Source organism: Labrus bergylta, chromosome 17 (assembly GCF_963930695.1).
Source record: "Labrus bergylta chromosome 17, fLabBer1.1, whole genome shotgun sequence".
Taxonomy (NCBI): domain Eukaryota; kingdom Metazoa; phylum Chordata; class Actinopteri; order Labriformes; family Labridae; genus Labrus; species Labrus bergylta.
The window spans coordinates 15,464,950-15,478,378 of record NC_089211.1 but is presented as its reverse complement, the minus strand read 5'-3'; the positions used below and the strand labels follow the sequence as shown (position 1 = coordinate 15,478,378).

The 13,429-nt window shown below is 37.3% G+C and overlaps 1 protein-coding gene and 1 long non-coding RNA gene across 2 annotated transcripts; both read left to right on the top strand.

Moving 5' to 3' along the window:
- Window positions 1-1,276: 1,276 nt before the first annotated feature.
- LOC136183173 (uncharacterized) lies at window positions 1,277-12,881 on the top strand. The gene is made up of 2 exons (XR_010669008.1): window positions 1,277-1,377; window positions 12,428-12,881. It is a non-coding gene; the product is annotated as an uncharacterized lncRNA (long non-coding RNA).
- LOC110001823 (sushi domain-containing protein 2) lies at window positions 3,306-12,378 on the top strand. The gene is made up of 16 exons (XM_020657345.3): window positions 3,306-3,464; window positions 3,624-3,822; window positions 4,074-4,225; window positions 4,325-4,492; window positions 4,784-4,958; window positions 5,169-5,370; window positions 5,520-5,605; window positions 7,043-7,311; window positions 7,395-7,529; window positions 8,031-8,189; window positions 8,860-9,108; window positions 9,750-9,933; window positions 10,227-10,321; window positions 10,408-10,587; window positions 12,024-12,120; window positions 12,260-12,378. The coding sequence occupies exons 1-16, from the start codon at window positions 3,404-3,406 to the stop codon at window positions 12,300-12,302; spliced, it is 2,454 nt and encodes an 817-aa protein (XP_020513001.2). The 5' UTR covers window positions 3,306-3,403; the 3' UTR covers window positions 12,303-12,378.
- Window positions 12,882-13,429: the final 548 nt, after the last annotated feature.

The following is a 13,429-nucleotide window of genomic DNA, read 5'->3' as shown; positions in this document are numbered from 1 at the left end:
AGCACTTACAAACTGCCAAGCAGAAAGTGTTGGACATGTTTGAACTAATTCAGGGAGGCAGGTAAGCATGGAGCAAAACATATCGTCAGGATATGACTCTGATCCTGGACCAAGCCCCTTAAGAGATCAAACAACCCTGCTGAAAAAGCTCAGTAAAGAACCAAACAGCCAGGATAACCCAAGGACTAAGGAAATAAGTCTAGTTTTCCCTGGTTTTGACTGTGGAGCCCCGCTCCTTGGGGAAACGCCCCAGTTCCCTGACTGCTGTGACACCTTTTAGCCCCTTCACAGGTTTGAATCACCACATAGGAAGGGGGGTGACTTCCCAGCCCCCAGAGGCAGAGATAACACCAGCCCCCCTCCTGCTACCTGTAGGTTCCCATCGCATGATTAACAGCTGAGGAATATCCAAACCTCAGATGACTTGGATGGCTCCCTTTTACCCAGAGATCAAAGAATGCGCACCCAGGTGCACGCCATCGTAAGCGACCACGTGGGGACGAAGCCATCTCCCCCCTCTCTTCCCCTCCTCTCTCTCTCTCACACGCACACGCACACACACCTACACTGTTACACCTCTTCCACAAGCCTTGCTTGATGATGTTTGTTTGCTTAGATTAGTTTATAACAGTTATTTGTTTGATTAAGTTCATTGATTTTGGATTGATGTTGCTTTGTTTAAATAAATTCTGTTATAATTTTAAGAGAGCAGTTGTTTGTGATTACTGGTGTATTTGCATTGTGATATAGGCTGGGTGCGAAGGCTTTGTGTACGGATTTCACGCCTTCAATTTATTAAATATAGTTATTAATTATTAATAATATTGGTAATTAAATAACTAATTTGATATTTTGGTTATGTTTCCCTGATTACAGGGTGGTGCCCCAAGAGAGATTAAACATAGTTTAGTGATATTGTTATTTATTTTATTAATAATTAAATAGAATTATTAAAGAATAAAACAAAAATTGACTTGATACAACCCCAACAAGCTCTTGCACTGATTGTCATCATAGCAACATTGGTACTCTACGCCAAAAAACAGAAAAGGTCAGTGTTTAAGCTTATGTTTGTTTTATTCCTTAATTTGGAAAAATAAAATGGACAGTTGCAAATGTATCAAAGTTAAGTTTTAGTCCTCTTGATTTTTTTTTTTCAGAAAAACTAAAAGGTCTGTGGAATATGAGAAAGCTGAATTCTAAATGAATCCCTAGCTTTTTTTACATTTTGACTTCACCTACTAAATAAATTAAAATATTGTCTTATGATAAGCACTTATTGCTTTTCAAATTCATAAAAAAAAAAAGAAAAACTTAAAAATCAAGGCATGTTTATAGGTGAAGACACAAAATGATACGAAAGAGATGTTTACAAAGGTTCCTACACAGTTCAGAAGTAACTCCATCATCTCTTACATGGCAGAAAAGTCTTGTTGCGCTGATGTTTCTAAAGTTAACCGAAGTCACTTGGGATCACACATAAACCCTTTTCACATATACGGAAATCTCCTGAAAAACTCCAGAGATTTGACTACCCGGATGGACTTTAGGCTATGTGTGAACGCAAACAGACGCATTTCTCGTGCAGACTTTACCCAGAGCTTATCCGGCCAGACCCCTAGTATTTTATCCGCAGAAAATCCGAGTGAGCTGATGTCTGAACGCGGCCGCATATATACACCGGATATTTCAATTCGAGCCAATGGGACCCGAGTGACGTTTATATACAATGACTGCCGAAAGTGTCTGCACGCGACCACTGCGATCTCCGTGCACGTAATTAAACAATTTAAATTAATGAATTCATTTAACTCAATATTTTAAGTGGATTCTATGACGGAGGATTAGGGCCACATTAAAAAAAATATTTTTTTTAATTTCGAGATTAAAGTCGTAAATTTACAAGATTAAAGTCGTAAATTTACGAGATTAAAATCGTAAAATTTACGAGCATAATCTCGTAAATTAACGAATTTGAGACCAGCCTGCGCAAAATGATGAAAGTAGAACTCTTGAAGTATTTTCCTCTGCAGACAACTTCCTCCAAGTCAGTGTGGTTCTTTCTTCAGAAAAGCCACAGTTTCTTGCAGTATCTTTTCAGGGTGCTGATATTTTACCAACTATTTGTGTCTGTTATCGGTCTTCCTTGTTAAAGTTTCTCATGGGCAGAGACAGTTTGTGTCCTGTTCATACATAATTTTACAGAGAAACAAGGTCTTGCAAATTGAAGTGAAAACTTCTCTTGAACTGTTTTTACCTACTACACAAGGAAGTAGCCTTTTCCTTATAAGTGAAACCTTTAGGACAAGATGCTCCATGTTTGTCATTTGAGAACAGGATGCTGCTGCTCTTCTGATATAGACTAAAATAACGACTTTATTATTTTATTCTTTAAAGATGATATGAGTAAATAATTTAATTTAATTTAATATGTGTAAAGACATATCACAACATATCACATCTTACTTGCTCGCTCGCTGTTCCCAAAATAAAGTTGAAATTTCTTAAAATGTTAAAACATTTTAAACCTGGGAGTAAAGCTTGAAACACACTCAGTTTTGACTTACTGCCAGAATGTAATCACGCATGCTAACATGAACATATCTACATAATAAAAGTTGCACAATCATAAATTAAATGTATGAAGCTCTTGTGTCCAAATTAAAAAGAGCAATGTGTAAATCAGTAGTTACGGTTTATAACCCCTGCTCATTGATAGTCTGTGCCTCTTGATTTTGCAATCTGTGGGCACAGTTTCATAAACAATGGAGGTTGTTGTTGACTGAAGGAACGGCTGAGGGAAGTGCTGTGTAAACTGCGGGCACATGTCTTTAACATGATTCTTTCTTCAATGTACAAGAAATAGTTTTACTTAATTGTTCTTTTATTAAGGAGACTTATAATACAAAATGTCTGGGTTTTATTTGGATATGCTACTGTTGGATAATGTAGACATTTGTCAAGCTTACTTGTAACCTAGCTCTAGCATTATGCTGTTTTGGTCTTAGGTCACTGCTGCGATACACATTGATAATACATGTGTAGATATATGTGTATGTGGGTACAATATACTGTTTATTATTTTATTCTCATTACAGTAATGCATGTTTAATCCAACGACTGTATTACCCCATCTTTTATTTTATCTTATCTAAGATATGAGTAAGAAGGTAAATCCATTAATCATATAATAACTGTCAAAATACTGATTGGCGGTGAGGTGAGAGATGATCAAAGGTAACAGCTTGAGTGTAGACCTGTAACAACCTGAAACGTCATCATACTGACTTCTGGTTGATGATTAAACAGAGGTTCTGCAGTGGTTGAAGGGCCAAAGTTTAAATGCTGAGAATATATAACTGGGAGAAAATCTTAAGACAGGTCCAGAGAAAAACCTGTCAAGATGGAAAGATTGACCACAGTCTTATTTGTCGCTCTGGTTTTATTTATCTGCAGGACATCAGGTAAGTTTACACAGACTTCTAAACTGAAAAAAAAAATGTCAATTTAGGTTGTGTTTGCTTTCTTACTCCATGAGTAAATCAACACTATTTCTGTGTAAACATTGGATACTCCTTGATATAGAATAGAGGAGTAGCCTCAACATTGTTTTTTTTTAACAGGACTGTCATGTGAAATTGGATGTGGGGAAACATTTCCCGAATGCTCATGTTCCTCAACATGCACGTCTCTGGGAACCTGCTGTACCGACTATAAAGAGTACTGTGTGGATATCCTTCCATACTCTGGGTCCATTCTGGGTGGGACTGATTTTATGCTACTGGAAGCAAGTTTCAATAAGACTTCCCACATTGTGTGCAGGTAAGAATTGTATTTTTTTTTTTAGCACTATTGACATTTTCTTTAACATGTTCTAGTAATACCTTACCTTGCCTTACATCTTTGGTTTCCTTGATCTTCCTCGGACCTGCTGACACTCCACTCAGAAGCGCATCTAAGACAATAATGACATGCAGTTAAAGAAAAGAGAAAAAAACCTTCAGTAGAAAATATAGCAGTAACAAAATACAGTTGAAGTACAAACACTTGCTGACTACTGTTTATATTGGCAGGTTCAACAGTAATACAGACACTGTGGGTTATGTGGATGAAAGTGGTAGAGGCCATTGTATCTCCCCATTGTTATTCGAGACTGGATGGGTTCCTTTTCAAGTCTCCTCTGATAACGGCACCACATTCAGCAGAGACGGATCCTGGCTCTCAGGTAAGATAAATTCTATAGTCCTTTTAACGTAGCTTTTCTGTATTTGGTTTTGAAATGAGGTGAAAGATTGATTGATTTGATATTTTTATGTTGCTACAGTTCATACTGGGAAGTTAGATGCTAAGTTTAAGGCGATTCTGGTCAACTCTACAAAATGGCAGTACTATGGTACTCCTGATGTTGGAGGTGTTCTGGAGATGACGTGGAATACCTCGTTGGTCAGAGCCGAGAGGGTGAACATAGAGCTGTGGGGGTACAGAGAGACAGGTGAGTACCCAGAGATGACATGACATCTCCCCACAAGTGAACCCAAAACCTTTCAAGCTTCCCCTCCTGATTGGCTACAGTATAGGTCATAAGTCCCTCCTCCTCCATGTTAACAGATGGGACATGGGTCAAATTATCAAATTAAAATACACATAAATGAAAATGTTCTCAAACCTTGTTTCACCCATCGTAAAGGGAATTTTGGCTTCACTTTTGTACAATGGAAGGTGGTGGAGACTAGTTGTCCCTCTTTGTGTATAATGTGTAAAATGATTGTTTTTTTTATTATAGGAAAAGCTTATACAGACACCTGGCAGAGTGAGTGGGCATATCTGTACTCACTTGTTAGGAATCACACCAACAACGGCTCCTTTAGCTTTCTGCCCAAACCAGCAGAAAATGGCTTTTCAAGTTGGGAGCTAGGTTCTGTACGTGTCAGCCCCAGCTGCTACAAGGATGGCATGTGGTATGTACCAACACTAGCAACATTATAGAGATTTGTAATACAAATGATTAATCTTGCTAATCGATAAAGGATTCACACTGATCAGATATCCTTTAAAGATAATTATGTTAAAGGTTTGTTTAAAAAAAAGATAATTTGTATTAGAAATTGTAGTAGAAAGTACACAATTACTGAACACATAAAATAACAGTTAAATTGTTTTTGTTATAGGAATGTACAGGCTGCATGGACCGAGGATCACGCTCTGGCCTGGCATCTGGAGGAGAACTTCAGGCAGAACTCCACAATTTGGGCTTTAGACAAATGTTTAGCATGGGATAAACTGGAAAATCAGCTGCCTAACTTCCTCGATGACATCATCGACTGCCCCTGCACTCTGGCTCAAGCCAGAGCTGACACAGGGAGGTTTCATGTAAGTATTGATAACACAGCTGTAAAAGTTATAATTATCTAGTTTACAACAGCTTGTAGTATTCCAATAAAACCAGCACCTGGATTATAAACAACCATTGTGAAACGCCTGTTTAGCTGCCTGCTCACACACTGTGTCTCTCTATGCAGACTGATTACGGCTGTGATATAGAGAAAGGGAGTGTGTGCACCTACCATCCTGGCAGCGTTCATTGTGTGAGAGCCATACAAGCCAGGTGAGTCTTGTCCTCTTTGACCTCAGGGTTGGGTGAAAGTGTCATAATCACATTTTAACAAATGCATTTTTCATAGCGTTCATAGTATTTGTCAAACATATTAGGACGGGTAATGTTGTTGTTTTTTTCAGCTTTTTTATTTTACATGTACCAGCTGCTGTTCTTCATTGTGCTTTTCTTACTGTTGTAGAATTAGCAAAAAAAGGTTTGCACTTAAAAGTTTGCATTAGTCCAAAAACTTTGTGTAATATATAATTTTTAACTGTCTTAGGAGGAGTATCAAGCCCCATAACTGTGAGATATAATAGGATAGATACTGACTGTTTTTCTGAAAAGGTTCAATATATAAATTTTTTATATTGTTAATGGAAAATACCAATTGAGACAAATATAATTTGTCCATCTTTTGGCATATCTATTCCCTACTGTGCTTTTATCTACATCGTAAAGATGGGCCCGCCACTACCTCACCCTGACAATAACTAGTAGCCAAACCCTCCGGAGATACAGCAGTAACATCTGTTTTACTCCCACGATAAGAACAATGTGTCAGCTTGACAACCTTTACCCCTTTTGTTCTCACTTTAATATTGGTACATATAGGGTTAAACTCTGTAAAAACTCACTTACTATGACATCATTGTGGTCATCACATTTTTTTAATTGATATATGTTTTCAAGTTGTCTCAAGATATGTGCATGATATTGCAGCTTACAAGTCTGTGATGTAATGAGAAGAAATTAATCTATATTGTTTTATTTTCATCATAGAAACCTGATAGTAACTTTAAATGAAATAACTTCTGCTTCAGGACACGTTATCCTCAATGTCATTATCTCATTCATTTGATTGATATGCCTCCATAAAACTGCATCACCTCTTAAAGTGAATGCTCTTGTAATTGTGGCAACTGGAAACCCACATCTGTGCAATTAAAATATAAAAAGATATAGGTAACACATGTGATTGAAATGTATACAAATTTTGAATTCAAGCTCCTGTGAGGAACTTCTGGTTTGGGTCACATTTGGTGCCCCCTGTGGACAAAGTAATATGTTTGTTGTTTGCTTGCTTTTGACCTGTATATGTCTGTGTAAAAATATCAGCCTGCTCTCTTTTAACAGTCTATCGTATCAATGATTGTGATAGGAATATGTGTTTTTAAATGCTTATCCTTCAGTGTACAGACAATGCACTCGCCTGACACCTACCCTGTGGCATTGTTTACAGACATAAAAAATTGACTTAAAAGTAAAAGAATTATGAAGCTTATTAATGATGGTGTTGTTTGCTTTTGTATGTCATAAAGAGGCATCATTGTAAATGTGCTTCTGTTTCCTAACCAGCTAAAACATGCATTACTATTATTGAAAAACTTCTGTTGGCTGTAGAAGTGTTCAAGCTAATTGTCAGTGTTTTTATTTATTTATTAACAGCCTCACATACGCAGCAGGACAGCAGTGCTGCTATGACAGCACTGGCGCTCAGGTCCTCACATCAGACTCGATTGGGGGCAGCACTCCAGACCGAGCACACGACTGGGGCTCTCCTCCATTCAAGAAGCCACCTCGAGTTCCTGGTCAGTCCCACTGGGTGTACGATGTGCTCAGCTTCTACTACTGCTGCCTCTGGTCCGACAACTGCAACTACTACTTCAAACACCGGCCGTCCAGTGACTGCAGGCGCTACAGGGCGCCCAAGTCAGGTAAGGAATTCACTAATTCAAGGTTTATGTTTTTAAATGATTAGAATTTGTGTCATGTCCTACCTTTTGTGTTTTAATACCAGCTGTGGTGTTTGGAGATCCCCACTTCATAACATTCAACGGTGTCAACTACTCCTTCAACGGCAAAGGGGAGTACACTTTGGTGTCCTCAGAGAAGAAACATCTGACAATCCAAGGCAGAACTGAGCCAGTGAATGGTGAGTTACTGTACTTGAAGAATTTGTTGTTTGTTCTACCATAAAGGGTGTGTCCACAGGTCGTCTGGGGTGGCAAGGAAATCTGAAATATTGTTTGCCACCAATGCTATCTCCGCTATAAGGCAGGACTTATTTGCTTGTGTTGCAACAGGCAGCTAATTTTTGTGGCTTTTTGATAAAGAAATGTTTCTTTTGCTGATGCTTTTACTTTAGGAGATAAACCTTTTTGAGTTTTTTAAGAATTGAGCATGAATGTTTTTTTGATGTTATATTTTGAATAATAGAAACATTGATGTGATTATTTGAGGCAGAAAATGGTTTAAAATAAAATGAGTTTGTGCAAACAAACCCCGCCAATTTGGGACACCTTAGTCATAAAGACTGGACATGCCCCTGACCAACAATAAAAATACATACGACAATTTTATTCTTGTCATACACACTGCTAACCTGCTAAACTGGCTGTTTCCCATGACACTGGTCTGCTTCTCTCACTGTCAGGAACCTTTATAAAAGCAACAAAGTTGACATCTGTGGCCATGCGAGAAGCAGACTCTGATGTGATTGAGGTGCGGCTGGTCGCGGGTCACAAAGGCCTGGAAGTGTTGCAGAATCAGAAAACCCTCCCGTTTACTGAGCAGAGCTGGATGGACCTGCATGGTGAGACCGTGATTCTACTCACTGCTTTAAATAAAAATGTAGAAAATAGTTTTCCTTCTACTTCACCCATCTAACAGTTATGCCATTAGAATGAAGATTTGTGACTTTGTCACTTGACTCACCCAAGAGATGTAAAGAAGTGAAAAACACTTTCAGGATATGATATGTTATATCAGTTGAATGACAGTTATGACCGGATAACCAGATATCTGAGTGATTTGTGAGAGCAGTGTGACTGTACTGCCCTAAAGGCATACATGTTTTTCCTAACCCTCATAACAATAAGGAACCGTACAGAAATTATTCAAAAGGGACGGTGGTTAATCTTGTATTTAGTTCAAGAAAGAGATGTCACTTTGTTAGGTGCATTGATAATTTGGCGGGTTATTATTACAGAGTCAGCGTTCCTGTTAAAACTAAAAACCATAAAATATAAAAAACAAAATTTTCTGTTGTATGAATCTCAATGAATGTAATTGCAATTAATAATGTATTCCCAGGTGTCTAATGATTTTTTCTAATTAAGTATTTGACTATTTTTAACAAATCTCGTGTTGGGTGGCCGAAACAAAACTTAATGAAGCTGATTAAGAATGAAAACAATTCTCAAAGTTAGCTGTCATCTTGATAAAAATACCAGAACTTATTTTGTTCTAATATCTCTTTTTAGGCGTGTTTGTCTTTTCCCCCACCTCGACAAATGTGACTGTGATGTTTTCCTCTGGAGCTGGGGTGGAAGTGCGACTGAGAGAGGGAACCATGACCACCACCGTGCTCCTGCCCGAGGAGTTCAGAAACTCCACTGTAGGATTGTTGGGACGGATGAACAACGACCCTAAGGATGACCTCGCACTCAGCAACGGGCAGCTTGTGCGGAACCACAGCAATCCTGAGGAGCTGTTCAGCTTCGGAGCAAGCTGTAAGATAGAGTTCATAAAGTAGAATACTGTTGTGTTTGTGTCTGTGGTGAACCTCCTGTGAGGTACCTTACTAATTATAGGAGCTGTATTATTTACCAAACAAGCAATACCTTCAGTTAATGTAGTGAAATAGGCATCAAGTTTGGCAATGTATACAACAGTTGTGTACTGAAACTACAGTTTAACAGAAATTAATTCTTTCAACAAAACACTCATATCAAAAACAACAAATACATGTTTTTTCAGTGAGCTTGAAGAATAAGTTATTATTGAATTAAGGTAAACAACTATTGTAAATGTTTTACTAACTTGCAGAATGGTCTTATTACTTGAGTTGAGAAGCCATGCTTCTAACTGCAGTGCGTTCAGAAGCTGGAAGTCGTAATGTAGAAAGAATCTGCTTGCTACATAAAAGGTGTCATGTTTTTTTTTGTGTTTCAAATCTGTATTCCATACATCAATTCCAAAAGAGTTTTTGCAGTCAATGTAAAATGTAGTCAAGGGGGTGGGGGCATCATTTCATTGACATACTTCTATCTGTTTTGGGGCATATCCCCTTCATGTTACTCTTCCGTGGGGGGATAAACATACTTCTTGGAGACAATGGTTTGAGCTGATAGCTGTGTTTCTTTCTTGACAGGGGCTGTCTTCAACAAGTCTGCTTTGTTCACTTATGACTCTGAATATCTTTTGGAACAATACCGCTCTGGTCCTAGACATGACCTGAGTTTTCTTCCAGTGTTTTCTGTCCCTGAGAATCCAGATGATCCTTTAGCCAATCAGGCATCAGAGATCTGCTCTGGAGAGGGCTCACAGTTCTGCAGGTATGACAAGAACAACTTGTGTCTACTTTTAAACTTAATAATAATAATTTATGAAACATATCAGTTTAAAACAGTCAGTCATACATTTAATTTAGTTTATTTATCATTAGTAGTACTGTTTTTCCCTTGGAATACATTTGAATATTTTCTTTCTGTTGGAGCCTGTGTTGAAACTGGGCTTCAATTTAATTTAAAAATGAAATGTTGTAATGTATTGTTGACCCTTTATTTAAAATCTTCTTTGAATGCAAATTATTCACATTGGCTGTTTATTTTTATGATCTGGTTTTAAGGTACGATATCCTGGTTGGCCGTAGTGCAAGCATGGGAAATGCTACCAGAGCATCTTTCCAAAGTCACATTTCTCTAGCTCAGGATCTAAAGCAAGGTGAGTCTATAAAAAAAAGTATCTGCAGCAGTCATGTGTAATATTTTCATTGGGTTCACAATGTTAATGTTTGTTATCCCATGCAGTTGTTTCCTGTGGATGGCTGAGGCCACCAGATAATGGTAAGAAGGAGGGGACCACATACTTACAAGGAGCGAAGGTGCAGTTTTCCTGCGATGACGGCTACACTCTCAAAGGATCCGCAGAGCGCGTGTGCCTGGGGAGCGGCTTATGGTCTGGAGCAGAGACAAGCTGCGTGATTCCCAGTATGAATAAACAATGAAATATGTCTTTGTTCAACGATTCTGATCTTTACAAATCAGCAGTGGCAAATGTTGAGTGTTTGTATTTGAGCAGGTGTGTGTGGTTGTGTGTGTTTGTTTGTCTTTGAATGCATCCTTTGATCAATCAAATCAGCTGTTACAGTGCACAGAAATCAAAGCACTCTCTTTTTTCACTTAAATGTAAATTTTAAATTCATGTTTGCATTTGAATTTTCATGAAATTGGAAATTCAATCAAGAGAAAGAACACTTTCCTTGTGTAAGTGTTGTCCTTTAGGTCCAATGGAAAGTACGAGAGAAAATACTTTCTTAGAATGAATTTCTAACTTGATGACATATTGTGAAAATGTTAGTTAGTAATGTCAGGATGGCGCGAAGCTTTTCACATCATGCTCTTGGCATTTGTACGTCCGTCCACTCTTTCTGCACATTTGTGCAGACATTGATGGTCTGTGCTACTGTATACAGATGTGCATTTAAACTAAGAAACAGGTGAGCAATGAGTCCACTTCCCCCAGCCCTACAGATACCAGCCTCTTACAAAACAGCTGTCTTATAGTAGAAAAGTGAAATGAATTCAAATCCTTTTTAGGATTTTTAATGCCACTGACTTCCTGTTTTTATGCCGAGATTAAGCATTGAGCATTTCCACAGTTTATTTAGATTTAACAGCTCTCATCTTGTGCCCCATTGGGGGGAATCAAAATTCTTCAGTGATCAATCATACCATCAAACAGCTTGGAGGTTTACACTTCATCTCTTCATCTGTGTACAGTCACAGCATTTACCAATTCACAAACAAAGCTGAATGGGAAATACAGCTCAATTAATTAAGGGATTAAAATCATTTAAAATGTATCCTCTGGGGATAATGAACATCTTTGACATATTTCAAGAGTACTGACCATAGCTGTCTCAATTTCATTCCAAAAATATTAGCCTCAGGAGGTTCAATAAGTGATAAGACTGATTTGCTGGCAGCAAACAATAATACTAATGTTCAGAGGCGACAAAGCTTTCTTTTGTCATTGGAAAATTGAATCTAAATTCCAAAATTGTTTCCCCCTTTGTTGTGCTCTAGAACGAAGAGAAAAAAGACAAAAAGATAAAATAATAGTTAAGCAATAGAAAGGAAATAAGCAAATACAGCAAAAAAAGAAGATGAAATAAATTCAATAGTAGGATTTACCCAATGTGTGTCAATAATTGGAACAGTAAAAATGAAATTGCGTGAAATTGTGTGACAATTTTCCTCTTGAATCACAATTTTGTGTGTGCTAACCCTAAAGGGGGACCTTTGTTATTTGTCTCTCCCTGTCTGAATATATGCAGTGGACTAAGAAAGAACAAAAAAATTAAACCAAAATGTCTCTGCACCATCTGCTTTGTGTTAAAAGCAAAACATCTGTTATTTTTCAGGTAACATTGCAGGAATTGTAGCCGGTTCAGTCATTGGAGCTCTTGCACTGATTGCCATCATAGTAACAGTGGTACTCTACACCAAAAAACAGAAAAGGTCAGTGTTTAAGCTTATGTTTTTTTTTTTATTCCATAATTTGGAAAAATAAAATGGACAGATGTTATGTAGTATATTTCCTGCAAAATGTATCAAAGTTAAGTTTTAGTCCTCCTGATTTATTTTTTTTGTTTTTCAGAAAAACGAAAAGGTCTGTGGAAGCTGCGAAAACTGAATTCTAAATGAATCCCTAGCTTTATTTATATTTTGACTTCACCTACTAAATAAATGAAAAGATTGTCTTATGATGAGCACTTATTATTGCTTTTCAAATTAATTAAAAAAAAGAAAAAAGATGTTTACAAAGGTTAGAATAGAATAGAATAGAATAGAATAGAATTACTTTGTTGATTCCAAACTGGGAAATTGTGGCGTTACAGTAGGAGGTTATCCAACACACAATATGAGTAAACTACAGCAGCAGGTTATCCAACACACAATATGAGTAAAAATATGAGTTCCTACACAGTTCAGAAGTAACTCCATTATCTCTTACATGGCAGAAAAGTTTTTTTGCACTGATGTTTATAAAGTTAACCGAAGTCACTTGGGATCACACCCACCAGGCCAGAATCACAAACATACACTCCTTTCAGTTAGCTAACACTAACAGACTTACGTCCTGTAAACAGGTGAATCCTCAATGATGCCACCTTGTTGCTGCTTAACACTCCACTATTATTCATGTCAAACAAATGTATTGAAGGAAAACTCAGCTTTTCATGTGAAATATTTGAAACATTAAAGTGATATAAACTGAACTCTGCACTGTGTTATGTCTGCATCTTGTCATCAGAAACTGGTAAATGTTGCTCTATTGTTGCAATTTTTGTCATTAAAGTTTTTTCAAATACAGCATAATTGCAGCTTTATTTCCAGGTAATTCTCTGGTTTGACTGTTCTCCATCTACACACAGAATAACACATTTTATAAAATATACATATCTCAATGAGTTTCTTCTCTGCTGTGCAAAAGTAAACACATACAGCAGCACATGGTTGTTACACACTTTGTGACCAGCTCTTTGCCTCAATGTTTTACTAGGAGAACTGTTGTCCCATTGTGTATCAGTTTAGTTCAATCAAAAACCACTGACATAAGATATACATACCTGTAATACAATCATCATGTTTTTCATGTTTAAAATGCTACTCTTTAAATTATATGCAAGAAAACACAAGAACAGACATTAATGGTTTCAACACATGGCCCTAATACATAAAGCTTAGTAAGCTTAGCCGCTTAGCTAACATTGCAACACTTAATGACTGTTACACACATTATTTTCCTTAAAGGTCACATATTATA